The sequence below is a fragment of the Capra hircus genome, chromosome 13 (genome assembly GCF_001704415.2).
Source record: "Capra hircus breed San Clemente chromosome 13, ASM170441v1, whole genome shotgun sequence".
Taxonomy (NCBI): domain Eukaryota; kingdom Metazoa; phylum Chordata; class Mammalia; order Artiodactyla; family Bovidae; genus Capra; species Capra hircus.
In genome coordinates, this window is record NC_030820.1 from 55938000 (window position 1) to 55965776 (window position 27777).

General features: G+C 33.8%; 1 protein-coding gene across 1 annotated transcript in view; it reads left to right on the top strand.

Annotated features, from left to right (window-relative positions):
- SYCP2 (synaptonemal complex protein 2) overlaps positions 5705-27777 on the top strand; it is a 63971-nt gene continuing 41898 nt past the window's right edge. The window contains 13 exon segments of the mRNA XM_005688420.2: positions 5705-5746; positions 6612-6755; positions 7569-7697; positions 8476-8580; positions 8945-8969; positions 11781-11866; positions 12624-12709; positions 12979-13013; positions 13821-13963; positions 14045-14097; positions 15465-15510; positions 16068-16163; positions 20234-20294. Coding sequence (XP_005688477.2) covers positions 5723-5746; positions 6612-6755; positions 7569-7697; positions 8476-8580; positions 8945-8969; positions 11781-11866; positions 12624-12709; positions 12979-13013; positions 13821-13963; positions 14045-14097; positions 15465-15510; positions 16068-16163; positions 20234-20294 — 1033 coding nt within the window. The 5' untranslated portion in view covers positions 5705-5722.

The following is a 27777-nucleotide window of genomic DNA, read 5'->3' on the forward strand; positions in this document are numbered from 1 at the left end:
CTGGGTCAGTACTGAGTACTGGATTCTGAGTAAATAAGAATCCTTAATCCTCTCTTAAATAGAGAGTCCTTAATGAAATGTGTGTGTGTGTGTGTGTGTGTGTGTGTGTGTGTGTGAGAGAGAGAGAGACAGTGATATACAAAAAGTTCAAATCTATTTTTATGCTTTGTGCTTTTTATTTCAAATTTTTTCACCATTCAGTCATAGAGATCCTCCTGGGTTTCCTTCTAATGGTTTTTAAACATTTTCATTTTAGTAAATTCATTGTTTATTTTGTGAATGATGAATGGGGGAAGCAGGGGCCTAATTTTATTTTTTATTTTTGATGGTAGAATTCACTGGCGAAGTGGTCTAGTCCTGGACCTTTTTTTTTGGGGGGGGGGGGCTGTGCCCGGTTTTCTTTGCTATGAGGGCTTTTCTCTAGTTGCAGTGAGTAGGGGCTACTCTCTAGTTGCAGTGCACAGCCTTCTCCTTGTGGTAGCGTCTCTTATTGCTGAGCATGGGCTCTAGGGCACACAGGTTCAGTAGTTGCAGTGTGAGGGCTCAATAAGTGTGGTTCCCAGGCTCTAGAGTTCAGGCTTCATAGTTGTGACACATGAGCTTTGTTGCTCCGTGGCATGTGGGATCTTCCCAGGCTAGGGATGGAGCCCTGGTCTCTTGCCTTGACAAATGGATTCTTTACCACTGAGTCACCAAGGAAGCCCCCTGGACCTCTCTTGTTCGGAGGTTTTCAATTACTGATTCAGTTTCTTTACTAATAATTGATCTGTTAAGATTTTGTTTTTTCATAACTCAGTCTTGACAGGTTGTATATATTTCTTATTGGTTCCATTTTTTCTAGGTTGTTCAGTTTATGGTCCAAAAAGATGCTTGATATGATTTCAGTCTTCTTAAATTTATTAAAATTTGTTTTATGACCTAATATATGATCTCTCCTGGAGAGTATTCTATGTGTGCTTGAGATGAATGTGTGCCCTACTGCTGTTCTACAGGAATTCCATATAGATCTGTTAGATCCATCTATCTAAGTTGAAGCCCAATCTTAGAGCACTTTGAAGAAGTTATTATTCTAAGTCTTGGCTTTCATAGTCTCTATTGGTCAGCTACTAGTCTTATTGATGCTGCTTAAAAATAACCTTTTTACTCTCTGACAGCAGTTTGTTTTTTTTATTTTGAACTTTGATTTTCAGCAGTTTTCTGTGTTACCCCAGGTTTGTTTTTTGTTTTTGCTTTTTCCTTTGCTGGGATTCATGGGGTTTTTTGAATCTACTGTTTGATGCATTTTGTTGGTTTGGGGAATGTGTCAGTCATCATATCTTAGGTATTGATTCTGTCACATTCACTATCTCCTTTCCTGGATTTATAGTTACACATACATGGGGCTTAATAACTTATGTGTTCTTGATCTGACTTCTGATACTTCCCCGCCCCCGCCATATTTTTGTCTCTACTTCATTCTGGATATATTCTTCTGGTACCGCTTCATTTCTCAAACTTTTACTTCATCTCTGTCTAATCTGCTATTAAAACCATCCATTTTATTCTTTCTTAATAATCTTGCTATTGACTATTTTTGTTTCTAGAATTATTTGGTCTTTGGTTCAGATTTCCTTGGCCTTCCTTATCTCCCACCCATTTCCAGTTCTTTGCCACCATTCTCAGTCTTACAATCATTGTGTACACAGTACTCAGTTATTTTGAAGTACTTTTCTGATAACTACCATCTGGAGGTCCTGTGGGTCTCTCTTTTGGCTAGTTCTTTCACCTTTTAATTAATTCATCCAAGTCTATGAATTGCACTTTACTGATTTGGTTACATCCTATAAATCTTTGTATCCTTTAGGTTTTTGTATGTTAATGTTTTCTTAGTCACTTAAACATTTTGTCACTTCTGTCTTTTAATATCCCACGGACTATTCAAATATATGTGTTTAGGTTAAGTTTAGATAGGAAGTTTGAAGCTGCCTTTGCAGCTGATTTCTAAATTTATTGCATTGTGAAAACATAATCTGTTATGTTTATTCTTTTGCATGCATTGTGTTTTGTTTTTGCTGTAGTGACTTAAGATTTTCTCTTTTATTCTTATTTAGAAATGTCCTTACAATGTGTCTAGATGTAATTTTTCTTATTTATCTTGAATTCCATGGAATCTTACAATTTGTGGATGTTTGCATTTGTTTTGGGAATGTTCTTAGCTATTATTCAACTGTTGCCATCCCACTGTTCTTTTTTTGTTTTAAAATTTTTCTAGGTTTCTTAAAGAATAGATATTGGAATGTATGCATCTCTTCTTATCTCAACTTTTTATTCTATACTACCTTTGTGATATTCAATGGTACCCTCCACTTTGTCTTTTATTCCAAGAAATGTTCCCTCCTGAAGCTTTCATGCCTGTGGTGATAGTGGCAGTGGTGAATGCTCAGGGTTCTCTAGTCTATGCTGTTCCTCTTATGGTTCCTTATTAATCTCCCTGTTGGTTGCTGGCCTCCAATACTTACTTCTTACCTCCATAATTGCATTACTACAGGCTAAATTTTCATCCTCTGTGATGGCCTGGGGAGAATGAGAAAGAGAGTGAAGCCAGGTAGAAAATAGGGACACTCCTTGGGAAGTGGGAAAGCAAACTATGGGTCCCTGCATTTCCAGTATTTTACAGGCAAAATGGTAAAACAACTGCCCACTATTTAGAGATCTTGGAATCATTGCTAGTATTCTGAAATTCCCAGAAAGCCACAGATCTAGAATCACCCATTTAGTATTTAAGCTAGAATAGACAAAAACAGATGAGGCAAGACCATAGTAGGCCCTGGATAGACTTGTATGGAGCATCTGGACACTAGCTACTTATTTGCAAAGACTGGTAATTTCCTGGTAATTTCACTTTCCTCACGATAACCCAAACCTACCTTTCACTGATCCCTAGTTTTGGACCCTACCTACCTACATTTTAGTGCGAATTTACTTCTAAAAGGTTAAATAAGTGTAAATTGCAAATAAAACTGAAATTTCCCTTCAACAAATAGCTGATCACAGTTTTGTGCAACTCTCTATTCTTTTTCCTCAATAAACTGATGAATAGTCAAACTGTCCTAAGTGGTGTAAGTGAATGTCCTCTCTGTATACACACAGGTGGATGCACACAATTGTGTGTATACTTAAATTGTACCTAGAGATAATTGTAAATAATATAAAGTTTCTTTTTTCAGGTAAGTGGCATTATGCTATATTTATCATCAGGCAGCATGTTTTTTAATTACTAAAACTATTTGGCTGCAGATATCTAAAATTTGGGTTTATTGTGTTCACAAAATTGATTATTATATGCCACATTATTCATTCCTTGCCCCCTCTCCCATTCCCAGCATTGATCTAGGTGCTTTTGAGTTTTCCCACTCAGAATGATGCCAAAGAATGTTCAAACTATTGTACAATTGCACTCATCTCACATGCTAGCAAAGTAATGCTCAAAATTCTCCAAGCCAGGCTTCAACAATACATGAATCGTGAACTTCCAGATGTTCAAGCTTATTTAGAATAGGAGAGGAACCAGAGATCAAATTGCCAACATCTGCTGGCTCATCGAAAAAGTAAGAGAGTTCCAGAAAACATCTAATTCTGCTTTATTGACTATGCCAAAGCCTTTGACTGTGTGAATCACAACAAACTGGAGAATTCTTAAAGAGATGGGAATACCAGGCCGCCTGTACCTGCCTCCTGAGAAATCTGTATGCAGGTCAAGAAGCAACAGTTAGAACCTGGATGAACAGACTGATTCCAAATCGGGAAAGGAGTACATCAAGGCTGTATATAGTCACCCTGCTTATTTAACTTATGCAAAGTACATCGTGCAGAATGCCGGGATGGAAGAAGCATAAGCTGGAATCAAGATTTCCAGGAGAAATATCAATAACCTCAGATACGCAGATGATACCACCCTTATGCAGAAAGCGAAGAGGAACTAAAGAGCCTTTTGATGAAAGTGAAAGAGGAGAGTGAAAAAGTTGGCTTAAAACTAAATATTCAGAAAACTAAGATCATGGCATCTGGTTGCATCACTTCGTGGCAAATAGGTGGAGAAACAGTGGAAAGACTGAGAGACTTTATTTTGGGCGGGCTCCAAAATCACTGCAGATGGAGACTGCAGCCATGAAATTAAAAGACGCTTGCTCCTTGGAAGGAAATCAATGACAAACCTAGACAGCGTATTAAAAAGTAGAGACATTACTTTGCCAACAAGGATCTGTCTAGTCAAAGCTGTGGTTTTTCCAGTAGTCATGTATGGATGTGAGAGTTGAACTATAAAGAAAGCGAGCACCAAAGAATTGATGCTTTTGAACTGTGGTGTTAGAGAAGACTCTTGAGAGTCCCTTGGACTGCAAGGAGATTAAACCAGTCAATCCTTTAGAAAATCAGTCCTAAATATTACTTGGAAGCACTGATGCTGAAGCTTCAACTCCAATATTTTGGCCACCTGATTTGAAAAACAGACTCATTGGAAAAGACCCTGATGCTGGGACAGATTGAAGGCAGGAAGAGAAAGGGATGTCAGAGGATGAGATGGTTGGATGGCATCACTGTCTCAATGAACATGAGTTTGAGTAAGCTCCAGGAGTTGGTGATGGACAGGGAAGCCTGGCGTGCTGTAGTCCATGGAATTCCAAAGCATCAGACACAACTGAGTGACTGAAGTGAACTCAGAACAATGCTGCAAAAACGTGTTTAAACTTGTCTCCTTATGCATGTGGAATAAATGTTTCTCTAGGGATCAGATTTTTTTTTTTCCCTCTAATCTTTGGAAATGCAGGAGATTTTTTTTTTTTAACTCATCCCTTTTTGTATGCCTATTATGTATGTTCTCATTGGCACTTAAATTTCTTTCCTGGCATGTCTGCTAGAAAGTAGGCTGACTAGTGTCTTTTGTGGTTTAACGATAGACAGTCCTATATTCCTCTTGGTTTAATTAATTAACTGCCCTCTACATTGGATTTCTTGTGATTCTATTACAAACCTCTTCATAGTACTGATTAAAGTTGTTCTATTCATGATGTCTAGAAAAGATCTTTTCTAGATTTTTTAAAATTTCTTTTCCTTTCCTAACCTCCAAACCTCCAAGTTGAATTTGGAAATGTTAGATGCTTTTGTTAAGATGATGCTTAATGTAAGCATGTTGCTTCCTATAAGCGTGTTGCTTACTGTTTCCATTTTCCTTTGAAGGGAAAATGTTCTTAGATTATCTTTTCCTCCTTTCATTGCAGATTTGTATATTGTATATACTGTTCTTTGGCAATATATTTGCATATACTTCCCTTCTTAAATATTGTATTACTGGCTTAAATTTCATTTAGACATTAATTCAGGATTATTTTTCTTCCTGTTCCCAAAGTTGGAACCTTTGAGGGAGGTCCACATTTATATTCTTTCACTGACTAGTTTTGTGACCTTTTGGCAGGACTTTGATATTTGTTTAAGTCATCTATCAAAAGACAAGGCTTGAATAAATGATATTGAGGCTTCCTCCAGAAACTTCTTTGACAGAGTCAAATGAGTAATTTCATAAACAGTGAGGAACTTAAAGAGACAACATTTATTGCCTTTGGTATAAGCAGCAGTGCTTATTTATGTGTTTTAAGATGTTTAAACTGTAAACATATAGATTGTAAGATTCAGTAAGTATATGTTTTCTTTTATAGGTGTTTTGTTCAAGTTTTAAAGTTAAGTCAAAATGCCAATAAGACCAGATCTCCAGGTAGGTAGTCCTAGGCTAAAAGGAAGTATTTTAATTCCTAAAATTACTTTTTGTTTATTTATAGATATTAAATGCTATAGTTTTAGGAAAGACAAAACTTACTTGTTCCTATGAAATGGTCAAGAGTTAAATAATTTAAATAAAAATATTATCCTTTTATTTTTCAATAGATTTGTTTCCAGAAGCTTTAAGAATATAAAGTATTAAAGATTATTTATATATACCTTTTACATAGAAGTGAATTATACATTGATTTATATATAACTTATGCCTGGATACTTTAATGTCAAGGTTTAAAATTGTAAGGTATTTACATTTAGGTCAATCATATTATTGTATGAAAATTCCTTGTTAATGAGGTGTACTTTTATAGCAGGAATGGCAGTTTGTAAAGCTTATAAATATAGAATATAATAATAAATTATGTGTACATGTAATGCTTAAGTTAGTTTGGTTGGTATAGCTCCTAAAGAAGTGCTTTTACCTTCTTTATGCATTTTTTTTTTTCATGAAGAAGTTGACAGATATGTTAGGGTTTTATCCATGGTATTAAGTATTAGTTACTATAAAGCTGATTTTTATTTCTTTCATTAACAGGTTTTTGTTTTTAACTTAATGATGACTTTTCAATAAGAGATATGAAGTAGAAATTATTAAAATATATTTTCCTATATAGATATTGTTATCAAAGAAACTTAATCTCTAATTTTGTTGCCCCAAATTTAATAGTGGACAGTTATATAAATTGTTTTATAAGCTCTTGAGAATTTTCAAATGTGAAAGCAGTTCTTAAATTAGTTGATTCCATAAGGTGACTAATGTTGGTTTCAGTTCAGTATATGTGGTATTTTCTATATTTCTTCAGCAGTTGGAAAAATGCATTGATGATGCTTTAAGGAAAAATGATTTTAAACCTTTGAAAACACTTCTACAAATTGATATTTGTGAAGATGTGAAGATTAAATGCAGCAAACAGTTTTTCCACAAGTTAGATGACCTTATGTGCAGGGTAAATACTCATTTTCGTTGAATGATTGTTACGGTTATTAGATAGCACTATGCTTTTTAGGAGGAGATTCTCCATTGGGAGAAATGAATAAAAAGGCTTTGGCAGGCTTACCTGTATAAATAACTGCTTGTTTCACCACTTGCTTTTTTGTGTGTGTTTGTTTGAGGAGTACCAAGTAACATGTTGGACTATTGTTTTGTAAACAGTATATACAAAAATCATGTTTACATAGTGTTACCATTATTAACTTTATTTATACCGGAGGAGAATAGGGTACTTACTTGAGGTTTAAACAATATGATCTACTTTTTGAAAACCTGTTAGCATATTAATCATGTTGTGTGGACAGTGCTTGTTGCTTGCAAAAATAAAACAAGTAAAAACAAAAATCATCTAAAATCTTGGACTTGATTTGTCATATATAAAGTATTTTTATACTTTTATGCAAGTGATTATTGACAACCTCCACCAGAATTTGATAATTGTTACAAATCTAAGATTAAGATTTCTTATATCCCTTAGTTAAATACATAGAGCTTTTTAGAATGGAAGGTAACTGGTTCATTGCCTCATAAGTATAAAGTTTCTTAAATTATATAATTCTGCATTCTTTTGCTGAGTTTGTTGTTCACTGGCTGAGGGGCTGTAAGGAAGTCACCTTTTAAAGCCACACTTTTGTCCTTTGAGATATGGAGATTATGATAATGACACACTCAGGATTTATGAGGATTATGTTAATAACATTCCTAGCATAATGCCAGTTCCATTTTATTTTATATTTGCAAATGTTTAAATCTATGATTTGCATTTTAGGAGCTTAATAAAAAAGATACCCAAACTGTTTCAACCATTTTGGTTTCTTTTGGAAGATGTGGCAAAAATATCAGTATATTGGGGCAAGCTGGACTTCTAACTATGATAAAACAAGGACTAGTCCAAAAGATAAGTATAGAATATGTAACATATTCATGTGAGGGAAATATGTTTAAAGCTGTGTTTTCTAATTAAGCGGTTCATACTCTTGAAAAATAAATTTGGAAAATGTATATAAAACTTTGAGATAAAATATTTTTATAACCTGTGGTATATGTTAGAGAATTAAAGATCACAAGGAAACTGTATACAGGGTCCTTGATGATCATGTGAATGTAAGGTCCCAAAACTCCAAAAAGCCTCAAGTTGTTTTATTTTCTCTAGCTCATTTTAGTCCTAGTCTAACTTTTATTTTTCTTTTTATTTTGTTTATTATATTTCCCATTTTAAAAAATATTGATTTTTGTCTTTTTCATTCTTTGTTATATTCCCAGCAACAAGAACAGTCCCTAAGGCATAGCATGTACTCAAACATCTGAGTTCAATAATAAAAAAGTAATGCCAAAACTTTTCAAATAATAACAATGATAAGATGATCTAATGTGTAATGATAATTTACTTTTTATCTATTGTATGAATGTTCATGAACTAAGAATTTGAAGAGAGTAATAAAGACTTTCTCCTTGGAATTGGAACTTCATTCATTCCCATCTAAAAAATGGGGAACATATAGTGAGTTAGCAAAAAGCAGAAACAGTGAAGATGTTTAAGAGCATAAACTTATTTTGATACAGTACTGGAATTTTTATTTATAATGTTTGTTTTTAGGTTTACTGTTTCTATAAATACATTCTTAAAGTTATTAAGTGAATTCAAAGTGACTAATGTATACATTTCCTTTTTTTACATGGTTGCCTGGTTTGAAAAATCCAAGGAGATTATTCTGAGTCGGGGAAATTCAAAAGATGAAGCTGTTATAAATATGATAGAAGACATACTTGATCTTTTGATGGTAACAACCATATTGATTCACTGATGTTATGAAGCATGTATGTGTTCATTTAAAAACATTTGTGTTCTATATGGCCTGAAATCAAGTCATTAACAGATTGGTTAGTGCATTTATCTGATTAATTAATTGATTAATACATAAAAGTTAAATAATTTGCATGTGTTCATTTAAAAACAAATTGTTCTATATGGTCTGAGATCAAAAGTCACTAACAGATTGGTTAGTGCATTTATCCTGATTAATTAATTAGTTAATAATAAAAGTTAAATAATTTTATGGTGAATTCAGAAGTAACCTACTTTAGTACTATTTTTAATGGTTTTTATTATAAGTAAGTTTTAAATATTACTCATTTTCTTCTCAGGTCATACATGACGTCGATGATGAAGGTATAATAAACATTTTATTTCTATTGGAACAATAATTTGCTCTTAAAGTTCTGGTATAATTTTCCAACTCTTGTCGTGTTATCCTAACATTAGGAATTCATTACCTAATTCAGGGATCTACAAATATTTTCTGTAAAGAATTAGAAAATATTTTAGGCTTTGTGCGCCAAGAAAGAAATTGAGACTGTTACACAGGCAGTTATTTAACAAGAAAGAAAACACATTTCCATAAATGTTTTATTGATGCAACTCAGAGTATAATGATTTTAAAATACTAATAAGGAGAATAGCATTCTTTTCTGAGAAGGTAATAGTGTCTATTAATTAAGGTTCAGAGTTAGTGTTTGCTATTGTAAAAACTGATTGCAAGTCTTACTTGTTCATACTCGTCTATAATGAGATTTTGTGTATATTACATTAGAAAATGTCTCTTCACACTCATGCAGATAACGCCAAATACTGATATCAGTTCGTGAACATGTATTTTAATTGAGCATAGTCATCACTTGGCAACATTTATAGAATTAGGTTTTTTCCTTAATATTTGTGTTTTATGTGTATATATATGTATACATGAAAAAAGTCTAATATTCTATAAATGCTTTCCAAGGGATGACTGTGCTTAATTAAAAGTCATGCTCAAGGTGGTTCAGATATCTGGTAAAGAATCTGCCTGCAATATGAGAGACCCAGGTTCAAGCCCTAGGTCGAGAAGGTCTCCCCTGGAGAAGGAAATGGCAACCCATTCCAGTACTCTTGCCTAAAGAATTCCATGAACAGAGGAATCTGGTGGGCTACAGTCCATGGGGTCACAAAGAGTCGAACACAGCTGAGCAACTAAGACTTACTTTTTTCTTTTTTTTAAATATGAATTTATTGATTTTAATTGGAGGTTAATTGCTTTACAATATTGTATTGGTTTTGCCGTACATCAACATGAATCCACCACAGGTATACACGTGTTCCCCATCCTGAACCCCCCACCCTCCTCCCTCATCGTACCATCCCTCTGGGTCATCTCAGTGCACCAGCCCCAAGCATCCAGTATCATGCATCGAACCTGGACAGGCGATTCGTTTCATATATGATATATATGTTTCCATACCATTCTCCCAAACCATCCCACCCTCTCCCTTTTTTCTTAATGTTTACTTTTTAGAATGACATTGCATTGCAGATTAATCACTTTCAGTTGAAGGTTAGGTGGAAGCTCTTCAGTTGCACAGTTAAAATCAGTTTTTAAATATGGAAATTTCCTTTACACTTATATCAGCGTCCCAGAACGCTGCTGGGTCTGTAGTTGGAGCTTGGAAAAAGTTTATCGCCTATGTTTCTGTTGGAAATGGAGATGTCATTTCTTGTCTTAGTTTTTGAAAGCCTGTTGTGATTCAGTTGACCTTTGTTTCATTGAAATGACTTTATTGAAGTATAAGTATCTCATATAAGCACTGTTTTTCCTTGGATTTGGGAGCTGAATTCATTAAGAAATCTTAATCAACTCTGCAGCCCAAGCTAATTACCAAAGCCATTCATTCAGAGGTGGCTAATGATTGCTGAATTCCTGAGAATGAATGAAATTCACCTGAGACTACTAATTCAGTAAAACATCATACAGTCGCATATTTCCATGGAGTACCTGCTGATGAATACAGCCATACAAAAAGGGACAGTGAGATGGATTTGGTTTGTGGGCCCATAGTTTGTCCTTGATCTAGTGAAATTTTTAGTAGGACAAGGAGAATATAGAACATGTTACAATTCATCATCTCAACTTGTGTTTGGTAGTGCCTTGTACCTAACAATAAACTCAAGTTATTTTATCTCCCTCCGTGTTGGTTGGGGAAAAATTACCTAGAACTGGTAATTTAGGCTGGTGAATCCTTTATACTAGTGAATGAAGGAACAGCTGTTTGATGCCTTCAAAGCCAAAACATTTTAAAAGATTGATTGTTCTTTATTTCAGTAGTAGTTAATGCTACGTTTTCATTTGTTTTTTGCACTTAACAATCTAGTCTAAATTCTTCACTTTTTAGGGGAGAAAACAGTCCTAAAGCACCAATGATTATGAAGTGATCCAACTAGTTTTTTAAAATAAATCATTTTATCTTTTTAGATAATTCATTGATTTTTTTTCTTCTTTTAATGTAGTCACTGTGAAATTGTACATTTTCTGTTCCTTTGTTGCCATTATTTAAAATTATTTCTTAAAAATTATGTCGTGAATTAGCATGGGGCAGATTCCTCTTAATTGGTATTAATAAAGCCTTGTCTTTTGAGAGACTAGGGTCACATTTAGAAACAGGTAATGTTATTTAGATCTTCATGAGGAGGTATTAATGACCATTATGAAATTTTGAAGGTATGACTATAAATTATTGAGGCCAGTTTTTATAAAAACCTTAAAATAGAAGTTTCCAGTTTTGAACTATATTTATCCAAAACACTAATACTGTTTTAAGTGCCTAAAAAATGGATCTGGGGTTATTCCCTTGTCAGAGTTCAGATCAGTCACATCTGTTGAATGATGTTTTTTTCTTTTTTTAAAAAAATTTATTTTAATTGGAGGCTAATTACAGTACTGTAGTGGTTTTTGCCATATGTTGACATGAATCAGCCATGGGTATACATGTGTTTTTTCAAAGTTACACAGCTGATTAGTGGCAGAACCAGGATTGAATTTCATGCTTTCTGGTGACTAGGGCAGTCCACGGGCCTTCTTCTGAACTGAATTAGTATGTCCTTTCCATTCACTCATATAAGAAAAGGTTGTCCTTTAAAATACACATTTCTCAATAATTAACTTTTATTCAGGTAAAAGGCAAATAGTGGAAAATTTCGTGCCTCGAATTTGTGCCCTGGTTATTGACTCAAGAGTGAATATTTGTATTCAGCAGGAGGTAAGCCATTATTTAGTTTTTCTTTTAAAAATTAAAGAGAAAGTAGAGTCAATTTGGTAGCAATTTATCAGATTGAATAATTATTTTATCTCAGCACTGAATTATTATGTAGTGTATTTCTGTGGTCTTAATTCATTGCTTTGGAGAAGGAAATGGCAGCTCACTCTGAAAAATACCACAGAGAGAATTCTTAACAGGCTATAGTCCATGGGGCACAAGAGTTGGACACAACTTATGGTTTCAGGAGGAGAAATTCATTGCCTGACATGATGAATATATTACGTAAATATATATTGAACATTTATAGCCATGTGGATTTATGTATATGAATATAGCTCATATGAAAATAAACTGTACCATCTAGATATTAGTTCCTCAGTATTTACATGCTGAAAATAATTTATAGTATATATTGATAATATATGTGTACATGTGTATAGTCATAAGAATACATATTAATAAGATGTTTTTTGGTTCCTTAGTTCTTATGATAGAGTAATAATGAACATGTCATACTGCAGAGTATGAGTGCTTTAAGCATAAGAATCGTCGTATATTCTATTTTTGATATCCTTTGTTTTATGTTTTCTTGTATTCACTATTTTATGCTTTATATTCTTTCCCCACCCTTCATTCCTTGCATAAAATACTGTGATTAAGAAAAAAAGGCTTCTAAGTTTATGTACTTATCTCTGAAAACATATTAATGTTTCATTGAATATATAAAGTTAATGGATTCTCTTTTTTTCTTTTCTAGACTCTAAAAAAAATGAATGTGATGCTTGACAGAATGCCTCAAGATGCCAGGAAAATACTCTGTAACCAACAAATGTTAATTCTCATGTAATAATTTTTACTATATTGCTTTAATTAGTAGTTTAAGTCAAGAATTTAAAGGATGTTTTATAAGGCAAATAAGGCAACCATAAGTTGTATTAGTAATTAAAATTGGTCAACTGTTACAGGTTTGTAATATAGTATATGGATATGTTTTCTGCCACAGTCTACTACGAGTGAATTATAAGTTTTAGTGAAGTTTTTTACCCTAAACATATGAACTTTCTTTTTAATTGATACTTGTCCACTGTATAACCTGCTGTTTTGATTCACAGGAGTAGTATGGGAGAAAGGATTTTAGATGCTGGAGGTATGTTTTTTCAAAATGTTCATATTTGAAGTTATTCCAAATTTACTAATAGAATATAATATTTCAGTCAAAATAATATAATGTGAAATTATATGAAAAAATTATAAACTGCATAATCAAGCAATTTTTAATTACCTTAATAAATAAAGGATAAATATCTGTGGAACTAAGAAGTATGATAATAGGAATTGTCAAATATAATTTGTGCCTAATAGTAGGTTTATGAATAATAACTTAATTTTCTAGTAGATTTTAATTCCTTTTGCTAAGAAATTTCTCAAATATATTTTATGAAATTAGGTTTAATATTCTTGGGATTGATTTGTTTGTAAATGATGTCTTTATTAAAAGAACTGAAATTTTCTTTCTAAGTTTCATATGAGAAAATTTCGATGTAGTCATTTACATATAGAACAAACCAGTGGCTTCAAAATAACTTGTAAACATCATGATATACAAAAGGAAAACAAAGATTACCTATGATTTATAGACTTGTCAGTTATTTTGCAATTCACAACTCTAATAATAATGGAATGATAGTATCTTTGCATATTTAAGAGTTTCTTTTAAATGTCCTTAAATTTTTTTGTTTTATTCTTTTTTTCTGTTGACAAACTTGTCTTGCTGTTCGGGCTGTGTTCATGCCATGTAATGGTGGGATATTTCTAATCTATATGAAGAAAATGGCAAAAGATGAGTTAATTGCACTATGTTCCTTATTTCTCTTGCTTGTTCTAACACCTTATGAAATACAGAGTTTCATAAACTTTAATTTTCATAATTTCAAATAATTAACTTTTTTTTAAGATTATGACTTGCAAGCGGGTATCGTTGAAGCTTTATGTAGAATGACCACAGAAAAACAAAGACGAGAACTGGCTTGTCAGTGGTTCTCAATGGATTTTATTGCTAATGCATTTAAAGGAATTAAAGACTCTGAATTTGAAACAGTAAGTAGTATAAAATAACAAATTAACAAGGTTTTTTTAATTGCTGTGTTTTTTAAAAGCTCTCTCTTTTTCGAAAATTAGGATTGCAGGATATTTCTCAACCTCGTAAATGGCATGCTTGGAGACAAGAGAAGGTAAATTTAATGCAAAATACAACCATTTAATGATAAAAAATAGAGCTCAAGAGGGGAGCACACAATGTTAGTCTGAAATAATCCTCCACTGGTCTTATTTTACTTTGTACTTTTTGGAGGAAAAATACATTTTTAATTAACGTGAATTAGGCCACCTCATGGGAAGACTTGACTCATTGGAAAAGACTCTGATCCTGGGAGGGATTGGGGGCAGGAGGAGAAGGGGAAGACAGAGGATGAGATGGCTGGATGGCATCACTGACTCAATGGACGTGAATCTGAGTGAACTCTGGGAGTTGGTGATGGACAGGGAGGCCTGGCGTGCTGTGATTCATGGGGTCGCAAAGAATCGGACACGACTGAGCAACTGAACTGAAATGAAGATTGGTTACTGTATTTCAGAATTGCATATGCATCATAAATTTGGTGTTTAAGGAATAATAAAAGTCTAAATATTACTTGAGCTACCTCTATCCATATACTGCAATAAAAATGTATAGCAAATATAAATCATTTTCTTTTGTAATTAACACTGTAAGGATGTTCTTTCTGAGGTTATTAAATCTCAAGAATGGTCTAGGTAATACAAATTTTTATCACTTTTGACGATGACATAGGAAGTATTTTTGTTGTACAGTGCCTGGCACCATATAAATGCTCAGGACACATTGGATGAATCAATTCGGTGAAGGTTATGTGCAAGGAGTCATACTATTTGAATTTGAATAATAGGTTCCCCTCTTCCTGTTCTAATGTTGGACAAGTTAACCTCACTTTCCTCTATTTCCATAGCTATAAAATAAGAATACTAATAATATCTTCCCAACCCAGGGATAAAACCCACATCTCCTGCATTGCAGGCAGATTCTTTACCATCTGAGCCATCAAGGAAGCCCACAATAATATCTATCCCATGTTTGTTGTGAAGATTACATGAGATAGCTATGTAAGTCCTTACAATAGTAATTGACCAAGAAAGTATTCAGTGAATTCTGCCATTTTTATTAGCAGTATTATTCACTTCTACTCTTCCTATCTAATCCTGTAGGAACTTCCATTACATTACCATAAGCTATATTGGGAATCTCTGCTCATAGTCAATTATAACATGAAAAGTAATTTGGTACAGTTAACCTTAGTCAAAATGGTAGGTTAAGTAGTAGCCTCAAAATAATATGCTTTCTTTCAGAAACACGTTTCCACTAAATTCTCACTTTAAAGAGTAATAAAGAAAGAAATAATGATTTTATTTAAATTGTCACTACCACCTGATTTCCTTTTGATCCTAGGTGTGATTTGTATGGCAAGTCAAAATTATGCTGTGGAAGCTTATTAATTTTTTTTAACTCAAACTACTTTTCTTTCAGGGTCTTTACATTTCCTTGTTTGTCAGCATTTCTGGATAAATATGAGGTAAATTTTAAAATTTAATACTTTTTTTAGTTATTAGGTGATTTTTGATGTAGAGGTCAACTGAATTATAGGTTATAAATTGACAAGAACATTATAATTAGATCACAAATAACAGCTGGTCTGATATTCTAGATCTAAGTGATATTTTATGAAATGACATGTAGCCAAGGATAAGTAAAATATAAAGCTGTACTTCAAATTATCTTACGTTTCCTTTTTCAAGCCCATTATTATTATTTGTGAATATATTCAAATGTGAAATTTTCTTCAACCTTTATTTGTAGTTGAGTATTTGTGATTTTCTGGAGCTGGCTAATTTCTGTGTAAAATAATAAGCAGCTTTTTTTTTGTTTCTAAATTGATTTAAATGCTATACTTCCCTTCTCTGTATCTTTCTATACCTTCCAGCTGTACTTTTTTCTTTTTTTGAAAAAACCTCAACCATGAATATGTCATAATTTTATATTTATATATAGCATAATTATAGCATGTCATAATTTTCTTTTGTCACTTTTAAAAGCATAGTAGGCTCCAGTTTTATATGTTTATTTTATTAGCTGCAAATACCATCAGATGAAAAACTTGAGGAGTTTTGGATAGATTTTAATCTTGGGAGCCAGACTCTATCATTCTACATTGCTGGAGACAATGATGTAAGTGTTATTCCCTCTGTATCATTTTGAGTTGTGTGTATATGTATGTATATAATAATTCAGTTTAAAAGTATAGATTTCTTTGTATATTTATTTTCTTGCTTTTAATAGATTTCAGTGTTAGCTCTAATAATTTTGATGAGCATGGTAACCTATCAAGCTAATTAGAAATAAAAATTATTTCTGATGTTTTATAGTAACAGAAAAAAGCTAAAATTTAATACTAGCTTTTAAATATAAGCCTTTCAGAAATTACACGTTAATGATCAGATTTAACATTCAGATGAACAAAGTGAGTTGAATCTAGAAAAGACAACAGTTACTCAAGTACAGAAACAGTTAAAAATAGCATTAACAAACAATGACAAATGGTCTTATTTTATTCTTTCATAGCATCTTCTATTTGAAAATATTGAAGAATTGATTTTTATGGTCGTATTTAGAAGTGAATTTTAGTTCTTTTCTGTGCTAAATTGTAGCTATGCTTAAACTTTCCAACCAGGTGGTGTGTTTTCTATTGACCCCTTTTTAACCTGAGGAAAATTTTTGACCCATTGTTTCCAAATAGCCACCACTTCTATTTGCTACATTGGTGTACTTCTAGCTCAAGCTGTAGAGCAGAGATCTGAGTAAGAGTTTGGTTTCCAGTTTACTGATCTGATTGTGATTGCTGGTAATAATGATGCTTTTTGTCCAGGTAAACTTTTTATAGACAAACATTAACCAGATGCCTCTTAGGAATTCCACATATCTTTATTTCTTTTTAGAGTACTCTCTTAAAATGCTTAATAATGAGTTCCAAAACCTAGCATTACTTCTCAGAGGCACTGACAGTTTTCATTAGTGTATTTATATTTGCAGGCTTCATAGGAGTATTTTTAACTGGATTTTCTTTAGGAAGTAGACTTTCATTTTCAGAGAAGAGGATAGAATAGGATTGGAGTGGTTCCTGACTTCACTCGCTTGGTCTAATGGATAATTCAGGGAAGAAAATAAGTAATTTTAGTATTATACATGATAGGGATAGTATAAAATGCGTTTATAAATATTAAATGCCTCATGTGATCCAGACACTGATTTAGAGAGGCTGGGAGAAAGTTCTTCCCACAGATACATTTAGACTCTCCTTTCCTCTCTGGATTTCTGTGGCAGCAGTGCATTCTCCCCGTGTTCTCTCTCACTGTCCTCAAAGCTTCTCCCCTATTGTGGCCACTTAAAACCCTCCCTGTGTCTCTTTAACATGGTATTCGAGGGCCTTTATGACCTGGGCCCTCGCATCTCAGACTCTTCTCCATGCTTACTGTGTTCAATCCCCGTTCATTTTTTTCTTTTCCTCTAGATAATGCTCTCTTCAGGTCTTTATACTTGCTGCCTAGGAACCTCAGGATCTTTGCATCCCATTTAGATAGTCTGAAGTAGCTATGCAGCCATATTATATCACATTGTCCTCTTTTTTCTTTTGTAGTAGTTATTGCTACTTAAAATCCTTTTATCTGTTGTTTTTTGTCTACCCACCCCCCCCCATAGAATGTAAGATTTATTGAATCAGGGACCCATCTTCTCTCATTTATAGCCGTTCAAGGTCTCATATTTAAGAATGAGTAAATACAACACTCAACTGAAAAATGCTCTGTGTTAGTGATAGAATTCAAAGGAGATTATGAAGAAGGCAGGCAGTGTAGAGCCAAAAAAAGATTATAAGTAGGAGACAACATCAGTTCAATAAACATTTAATAAGAACTTACTATGTGCCAGATATATACTAGGCGTTGAGTATCACATTCATGTAAAAGATTCTCCTGGCTGGGGAGAAGAGATTTAAAAGGGACAAGACCAGAAGCAGTTAGACTTTTGCAGTAATCCAGGTGAGAGGAATCATGGTGGCACAGTTTTGGAAAGTGATGGTGGGGATGGATGGAAATGGATGGGTTTCAGAAAAACTTGAGGTAGAATTGAGCAGATTTGGTAATTTGTAGTAAAAAGAGGAAGGATTAATAAAACTTTGGTAACTGAATGGATGGGGATGCTGTTTTAGGAGGATCAGTTTTGTAGGGGAAAGATGATTCAGCTTTGAATATTTTGATTTGGAGGTGCTTGTGGGGCATTCAGCTGAAGATAACTTGTAGACAGTTGAATATATTGCTCTGAAGTTCAGATGGGAGAACTGAGCTGTAAGTGGAAATTCAGAAGCTCTCTGTATACAGAAGATAAAATCATGGGATTCTGTGAGTGTCTAGATGACAAAACGTAAGAAATGTATACATGGATAGGCAGATGGATACATGGAAAAGCAGATGGATACGTGGATAGGCAGATGGATATGTGGATAGGCAGATGGATACGTGGATAGGCAGATGGATACAGGATAGGCAGAAAAGACTAGCCTGAAGGATATTTGGCAAGTCTTCCAGAAAAGATCAAATTAAAAGGGTATCATGTTACAGAAGGCAGAGGAAGGGTGTTTTATGAGAGGAAATGATCAACTCTGTCAAAACACAGTTAAATAAAATAAAAACTGGTCATCCAAGAAAGAGCCATTTTGTTTAAGCCATAGGATTTAGGCATTCCTGGAAAGTTGAAATATTTGTAGAGGAAGTAAAGACAAGAAGAAAACACAGCAGAAGCTAAAGTGAGATGTAGATTCAAGGGAGGGGTTTTTGTTAGGTACTTTATTTTAAGGATGAGTGTTTTAAAACTGATGGCTAGACTAACGAATAAAAAAGTTGAGATCAAGAAGAAGAGAGCATAATGGAGGGAAAGTAGGGGGTGAAGATGAAATTGGTGGGCACAATATATTGGTAAACTGTTGAACCTGGGTAAGGGCCTGTTTTGTACTCATTATAATGATTTCTATTTTTTTTTTAATCTTTTTGAAAATTTATATAATGTAGACTTTTTTTTCTGAGAGGAAAGCTTTGAACCAAGTACCTATGTATATGAGGAAGAGTCACTTTAAAGTTAGCAGATGATAATGAGTAGGTGTTATGCACAGAGATAACACCTACTCATTGTCATCTGCCTCATGCAGAGAGTTGACTCATTGGAAAAGACTCTCATGCTGGGAAGGATTGGGGACAGGAGGAGAAGGGGACGACAGAGGATGAGATGGCTGGATGGCATCACTGACTCGATGGACATGAGTCTGAGTGAACTCCGGGAGTTGGTGATGGACAGGGAGGCCTGGCGTGCTGCGATTCATGGGGTCGCAAAGAGCTGGACACGACTGAGCGACTGAACTGACTGACTGACTGATACACAGAGAAATAGGAAGATGCTCAAAGGAAAAAGGAGGATACCAACCTTTTCCTCCTGACCCTGAGGTTTTAAGGTCTGGGAGAATTAGCACCTTGACTGGAGAATGCTGTAGTTAAATGGTACTGGTTCTCTCAGAATATACACTGGTTTCAATTAAGGCAATTAAGTGGAGGGAGTTAGTGAAGGGACTGAGGATTTAGTGGAATTTTAATAGTCCTTAAATAGTAAATGAATTGGATCTATTTTCATCATAAGATTACTGGAAGGTTTTAGGATATCATCTTTTTGGAATGGTTCTAATTTTTGCCAAAACTTTTCTGTGTGAATTCACATTATTTATTCATTTATACAAATTTTCAGTGAAAATACTTGGAAGGGGAAAACATTTTAGGTTATTATTAACATGCATTCAATGTTTGAATCTAAGAACAGTCAATTAATGAGTGGGAATTGGGGGATGAATATGATTTCACAAAACATTTCAAAGGAAGAGATGACAGGATTTGGTAATATTTTTTTTAAAAGGTTATAGTCTAATATGAATGGATAGCCATTCTTTTTTTATTAAAAATAGAAAACCATTAAAGTAACCAATACTATCACTTTTAAGAATGAGCAAATAGATTAAATGTGACAAGTATAATATATTATGTAGTCAATCGATGGAACAAGAAATGTGATATATCAACCAGTTACTTAGTGATAGTAAAAAAAAAAAATAACCTTTATTATTTGTATAACTTGAAGATAGTGTTTAAAGGAGCTTTAAAGCAAGATTAAATTATTTATGATCAAAATGTGGTTTTAAATTTAAGGATCATCAGTGGGAAGCAGTCACTGTGCCTGAAGAAAAAGTGCAGATATACAGCATTGAAGGTATTAAACTTGTTTTCTATCATTTCTGTTGAAGTAGAAGTTGCATATTCTATGGAAAAACTCAGTAGACTGATGAAAGCAGATCAACATTTTCATATGTTCACATTCATAAATGTGATGGTTCACTATCATCAAATTCCCTGACCCTGTGTTACCCCCAATATCTTGTATTTATTTCCTTCCCTATCTAATCTAAAACCTATGATCAGTCACTTTCTTCTCAATATGTACTGAACAGAAATCATTTACCTTGGCAGACTGGCACCACTGCAAATTCAGATATCAAGACATTATTTATTTCAGTAGGCATGTAGTGCTATCTCACGATAGTTCTTATTTGTATTTTCCTAAAACCACTTTTAAGAAAGTTGAGCACTTTTTCATGTGCTTAATGGCCATTCATTTATTTTCTTTGTGAATTATCTGTTTAAATATTTTGTGCACTTCTTTACTAGACTGCATTTCTTTACTGGACTATCTTTCTATTATTAGGTTTTTGAGTTCTTGTGTATCTTGGATAGGAACCCTTTGACAAACATAAGCTGTATGAATAATCTCTCCCTGTCTATCTTTCTTATTCATTTTCTCAGTGGTCTCTCTTAATGAGCAGAAGTTGTTAAATTTGAAGGCCACATGATCGGTATTTTTTGTTACATGGTTATTGCTTTGTGTGACCTAAGAAGTTTTTGCCTACTGCCAAGTGACATAGATTTCCTTCTGTTTTTCTATAAGAACTTTATGGTTTTACATTTTATGTTTAGAATTCTGATCCATCTCATTAATATTCGGTTATGATTCGATACAGGGGTTTAGGTCCGTATGGATATAGAGTTATTCCAGGACTAATGCATGAAAAGATTTTCCTTTCCTTACTGGATTTCTTGGTTCCCTTGTTGAACATCAAATGACTGATTTAAGTGTAGGTCTTACTGTTGTAGTTCATTCCATTGATCTGTTCCCTATGCCAGTACCACATTGTTTCAGCTACTGTAGATTTGTAGTGAGTCTTAAAGTCAGTAGTGTGTAAGTCTTCTAACATTGTGGGGTTTTTTTGACGACAGTTTTGGTAATTCTAGACCTTTTGAATTTCCATATAAATTCTAAAATTGGCCTATCGATTGCTACAGAAAACTTGCTAGAATTGTGACTGCGTTTGTAGTTTGATATCAGGAAAAGTAACATTGTAACAGTAGTTATGCTTTTGTGGTGTAGTTATTCTTTTAGATACTTTGGAATTCATTTGCCACATTTAGTTAGAAATTTGGTATTTCATGTCCTAGAAGGTCTGTAGTTTTAAGTTTCAAAATCAGGGCATTGTTGAACTTCATAGGCTGAATTTGCAAGTGTAGTCTTCAGTTTCCCCTAAGAGTATGTGAAGAATTGGTATTGTTTCTTAAGTACTTAGTAGTATTTACCAATGAAGCAATCTGGACTTGTCTTTTACTTTTCTTTGGCGAAGGCTCTTAACTACAATTTATTTAATACATAAAGGGTTTTTCAGGTTACCAATTTTTTTTCTTCAGTAAACTTTGGTATTTCTGTCTTTCAAATCGTTTTCATCCATGTTGTCAATTTTTTTTGGCATAAAATGGTTTATAATGGTCCCTTTTTATCATTTTACTGTCTGTAGATTCTGTGTGATGGTCCCCCATCACTGCTTATACTGATAAGTTGTCGTTTATCTTTTTTCCTAATCAGTCTTATGAGAGGTATATCAATTTTTTTGATGTTCTCAAATAACTAGCCTTTGGTTTCATTGATTTTTCTCACTTTTGTGTTTTGCTCTTCAGTTTAATTGATCTCTGCTCTTATATCTATTATTTCTTCTCTTCTGCTTGCTTTGTTTAATTTGCTTTCCTGTTTTTAGTGTCTTGGAGTGAAGCTGAAGTCGTTGATCTGAGACCATTTTTTCTTTTCTAATAACAGCCTTTTAGTGCTTTAAATTCTTCTAAGTATGTCCTTAGCAGCATCCTACAAATTGCAATATGTTGTGCTTCCATTTTCATTCATGTGATTCTTTTTAAATTTCTCTTTTGGTTTCTTCCTTGACCCACAGATTATTTAAAAGCACTTTATTTAGTTTCTGTATACTTGAGATTTCAGGAATATGTTACTGATTTCTAACCTGATTTCATTGTTATCAGAATATACTTTGTGTGATTTGAAAACCCTTTCCAATATGTTGACTATTAGGTTATGACCCAGATATGGTCTGTCTTAGTAAATGGTCTGAATGCACTTGAGAGCAATGTGTTTTCTGTTGTTCTTGGGTGGAGGGGTGGGGGTTAATCTGTTGTTCAAGTCATATACCCTCCCTCATTGTCTACCTACCTGTTCTATCAATTATTGAGAGAGAGGTGTTGAAGTCACGACTATGGTTGTGATTTTTTTTCTATTCATTTGGTTCTGTTATTTTTTACCTCAGGTATTTTGAATTTCTTAGTTTTATAAACATTTAGTGGTAGCATCTTTTCATAAATTTATCATTATGAAATGACTATTTTTCTTGTGGTAATATTCTGTGCTCTGTCATCTACTTTATGTAATACTAATATACCCTCTCCAAGTTTCTGTTGGCTAATTATAGTATGGCATATCTTTAAGTAATTTATGGCCTGTATATTTAAACAGGATTTCTTATAGGTGTCATATACTGGGCATTGTTCTTTTAAATGTAATTTGACAGTTTCTGCCTTTTGTGGTTTTTAATGTGACTGTTGATCTGCTTTAAATTTATTATCTAGCTTTTGTTCTTTCTATGTACCTACCATCCTATCTGCCATGTTTCTTTTTTTTCCCTTCATTTGTGTTACTTCATTTTCAGGGGTTCCATTGTATTTCTTTTTTTGGCTTTATATTCACTTTTTTTTTTTTTAATTTTTATTTTTTTTTCACATTTTATTTTATTTTATTTTTTTTTAATTTTAAAATCTTTAATTCTTACATGCGTTCCCAAACATGAACCCCCCTCCCACCTCCCTCCCCACAACATCTCTCTGGGTCATCCCCATGCACCCCATATTCACTTTTTAAATGGCTGATCTAGGGTTTATTTTATACATATTTAACTTAATACTGTGTATGTTCAAGTAATATTATACCCCCTAGGAACCTGGTAGGTTCTTATAAAAACAGTCAACTTCTGTTTTTGCTTCCCTGGCCTTTGTGCCATTACTGTCAATAGGACTAAAAATCTTTTTGCTTTTGAATGTGTCAAAGACCTCATAATATGGTATAATAATATTTTTCTTTGTGCAACTAATTAACTTTTTTTTTTTAACTTTATTTTGCTTTACAATACTGTATTGGTTTTGCCATACATTGACATGAATCAGCCACAGGTGTACATGAGTTCCCAATCCTGAGATTTTTAAAATAGTTTAAATAGTGCATTATATTTACCATTTCCAGTGTTCAGCTTTCATTTATAATATATGCAGATTTCTGTCTGGTATTATTTTCCTTCTGCCTGAGTGACTTCTCTAATATTTCTTGTACTGCAAATAGGCTTTTTTTAATGTCAGAAAATTGTTGTTTATATTTTGAAAAAGTATTTTTTATTTTATTTTTACAATTTATCATGGTTAAACTTTTATTTGTAATTAATTTTTTAATTATTTTTGGCTGCACTGGGTCTTCATTGCTGCATACAGGCTTTCTCTAGTTGCAGTGTACGGGCTTCTCATTGCGGTGGCTTCTTCTCTTGCATAACAGGGGCTCTAGACTGTGAGGGCTTCAGTAGTTGCAGCACACAGGCTTAGTTGCCCAATAGCATGTGGAATCTTCCCAGACCAGGAGTCAAACCTATGTCCGTTTGAAAGGCAAGTCCTTTTTTGTTTTCTAAGATTTTTTTTAATTGAAGGATAATTGCAATGTTGTGTTGGTTTCTACCAAATAAAACAACATGAATCAGTCATAATTACGTATATTTCCTCATTCTTGACCCTCCCTCCCCTCCCCCCATCCTACCCCTCTAGGTAATCACAGAGCGCGAGGCTGGGCTCCCTGTGTTATATAGCAACTTCCCACTAACTGTTTTACACATAATAGTGTATATATGTCAATGGTACTTTCTCAGTTCATCCTACTCTCACCTTCCCCTGCTATGTCCATAAGTCCATTCTCTCCATCTTTGTCTCCATTCCTTCCATAAAGATAGGTTCATCAGTACCTTTTATTCTAGATTCCATAGGTATATATTAATATACAATATATATTTGACTCTTTCTGACTTCACTCTGTATAACAGACTCTAGGTTCATTCACCTCACTATAACTGACTCAAATTCATTCCTTTATATGACTGAGTAATATTCCATTATATATATGTAACCACAGCTTCTTTATCATCTGTCAATGGACATCTAGGTTGCTTCCATGTCCTTGCTGCAGTAAACATTGAGGTACATGTGTCTCAGAATTCTGATTTTTCTGAGAGTATAAGCCCAGGAGTGGGATTGCTGGATCATACAGGCTTCCCAGGTGGCTCAAATGGTAAAGAATCTGCCTGCAGTGCTGGAGACCTGGGTTCGATCCCTAAGTCAAGAAGATCCCCTGGAGAAGGGAATGACTACCCACTCCAGTATTCTTATCTGGAGAATTCCGTGGACAAGGCAGCCTAGCAGGCTATAGTCTGCGGGGTTGAAAAGAGTTGGACGTGGGTGAGCAACTAACACTTTCACTTTTTCATGGTAGATTTATTTCTAGTTATTTGGGGTTGAAAAGAGTTGGACGTGGGTGAGCAACTAACACTTTCACTTTTTCGTGGTAGATTTATTTCTAGTTATTTAAGGAATCCTTATAATGTTCTCTGTAATGGCTATATCAGTTTACATTCCCACCACCAACAGTCCAGCATTTATTGTTTATAAAATTTTGGTGATGGCCATCCTGACTGGTGTGAGGTGATAACCTCATTGTAGTTTTGATTTGCATTTCTCTAATAATGACCAATATTGAACATCTTTTCCTGTGTTTATTGGTTGTCTCTATGTATTCTTTGGAGAAATATCTGTTTAAGTCTTCTGCCCATTGTTAGATTGGGTTGTTTGCTTTTCTGATATTGAGCTGTATGTGCTGCTTATATATTTTGGAGATTAATCCTTCGTCAGTTGCTGCTTTTGCAATTATTATCTCCATATGAGAGTTGTCTTTTCATTTTGTTATAGTGTCCTTTGCTGTGCAAAAGCTTTTCAAATTTTATTAGGTCCCATTTGTTTATTTTTGGCTTTATTTCCATTAATCTAGGAGGGATGTCAGAGAAACTTGCTGTGATTTATGTCAGTGATTGTACTGCCTGTGTTTTCCTCTAAAAGTTTAATAGTTTCTGGATCTGCATTTAAGTCTTTGATCCATTTTACTTGTGAAATCCCATGGACAGAGGAGCCTGGTTAGGCTGCAGTCCCCCGTGGAATTGCTAGAGGGTCAGACATGACTTAGCAACTAAACAACAAGAACAATGATGCTAGAAAGTGTTCTAATTTCATTCTTTTACATGTAACTGTCCAGTTTTCCCATCACCGCTTATTGAAGAAACTGTCTTTCTCCATTGTATATTCTTGCTTCCTTTGTCAAAATGAGGTGCCTATATGTGTATGAGTTTACTTCAGGGTTTTGTCTTGTTCCATTTGTCTGTATTTCTGTTTTTGTGCCAATACCATATTGTCTTGATGACTGTATCTTTGTAGTATAGTCTGAAGTCAGGGAGGTTGATTTTGATTAATCTAACTCTGTCTCTTTGGGGTCTTTTATATTTTAATACAAATTGTGGATTTTTTTGTTTTAGTTCTGTGAAAAATGCCATAGGCAATTTGATAGGGATTGCACTGAATCTGTAGATTGCTTTGGATAGTATATTCATTTTGACAGTATTGATTCTTCCAATCCAAGGACATAGTATATCTCTCCATCTGTGTTGTCTTTGATTTCTTTCATTGGTGTCTTATAGTTTTCTGTATACAGGCCTTTTGTCTCTTTAAGTAGGTTTATTCCTAGGTATTTTATTATTTGTTGCAATGGTGAATGGGTCTGTTTCCTTAATTTCTGTCTCTGATTTTCACTGTTAGTGTATAGGGATGCAAGGGATTTCTATGTATTTATTTTATATCTTGCAACTTTACTAAACTCATTGATTAGCTCTAGTAATTTTTGGTGGCGTTTTTAAGGTTTTCTTTGTATAGTATGTCGTCTATAAACAGACTTCTACTTCTTTTCCAATCTAGATTCCTTCTATTTATTTTTCTTCTCTGATTGCTGTGGCTGGGACTTCCAAAGCTATATTGAATAATAGTGGTGAGACTGGGCACCCTTGTCTTGTTCCTGATCTTAGAGGAAATGCTTTCGGTTTTTCACCATTGAGAATAATGTTTGCTATGGTTGTAAATGGCCTTTATTATATTGAGGTAGGTTCCTTCTATGCTGATTTTCTGGAGAGTTGTTTTTTTTAATCACAAATGGGTCTCAGAAGCTTTCTATGCTTCTATTGAGATGATCATAATGATTTTTATCTTTCCATTTATTAATATGGTATATCACATTAGTTGATTTGTTTATTGAAGAACCCTTGTATCCCTGTGATCAACTCCACTTGATCACAGGGTATTGGATTTAATGTGTTGTTGAATTCTGTTTGGTAGAAATTGGAGTTTGCATCTGTGTTGATCAGTGATATTGGCCTATAATTTGCATTTTTTGTGATAACTTTATCTGGTTTTGGTATCAGGGTGATGGTAGCTTCACAGAATGAATTTGGGAGTTTCTTTCCTCCCTCTGAAAGGTTTTCAGACAGTTTGAGCAGGATAGATGTTAGCTCTTCTCTAAATGTTTGATAGAGTTCACCTGTGAAGTTGCAGGTGGATTCTTAACCACTGGGCCACCAGGAAAGTCCTGAGAAGTATTTTTGATACTTGTACAGAATTCTAGACTGCCTATTGTTTTTGTTTCAGTTTACTTTAAAGATGTTATTCTCCTGTGTCTGGCTTGCATTGTTTCTGATGAGAGGTCTGTCGTTCTCATGTTTGTTCTTTTTTGTTAAAAGTCTTTTCCCCTGGCTGCTTCTAAGATTTTCTCTTTATTAGTAGTTATAAACATATGATTATAGTGTTTTAGTGTAATTTTCTTCACATTGTTCATTCTCTGAGTTCATTGAGCTTTCTTGCTTCTGAAGTTTTTATCCATTGCTCTTCACATTATTTTTTTCTCTTTTTCTCTTTTTCTCTTCTCTTTTGAAGGTTCTAACTACACACAGACTAAACTACATGAAGTTCTCCCTCAGCTCACTGATAGTTTGGGTTCTCCCTCCAAACCCCAGGCTTTTATTTCCACTCTCTTTTCCATTTAGGATAAATTTGTGGTGTTTTATTGTGCTAATTAATATTTTTCTGCAGTGTCTAGCTGTCTAATCCTACTCTATATAATGTTTATAAAAAGGCATTATAGTTTTCATCTCTGAAAGTTTGATTTAGGTCTTTTTTAAATATAAATT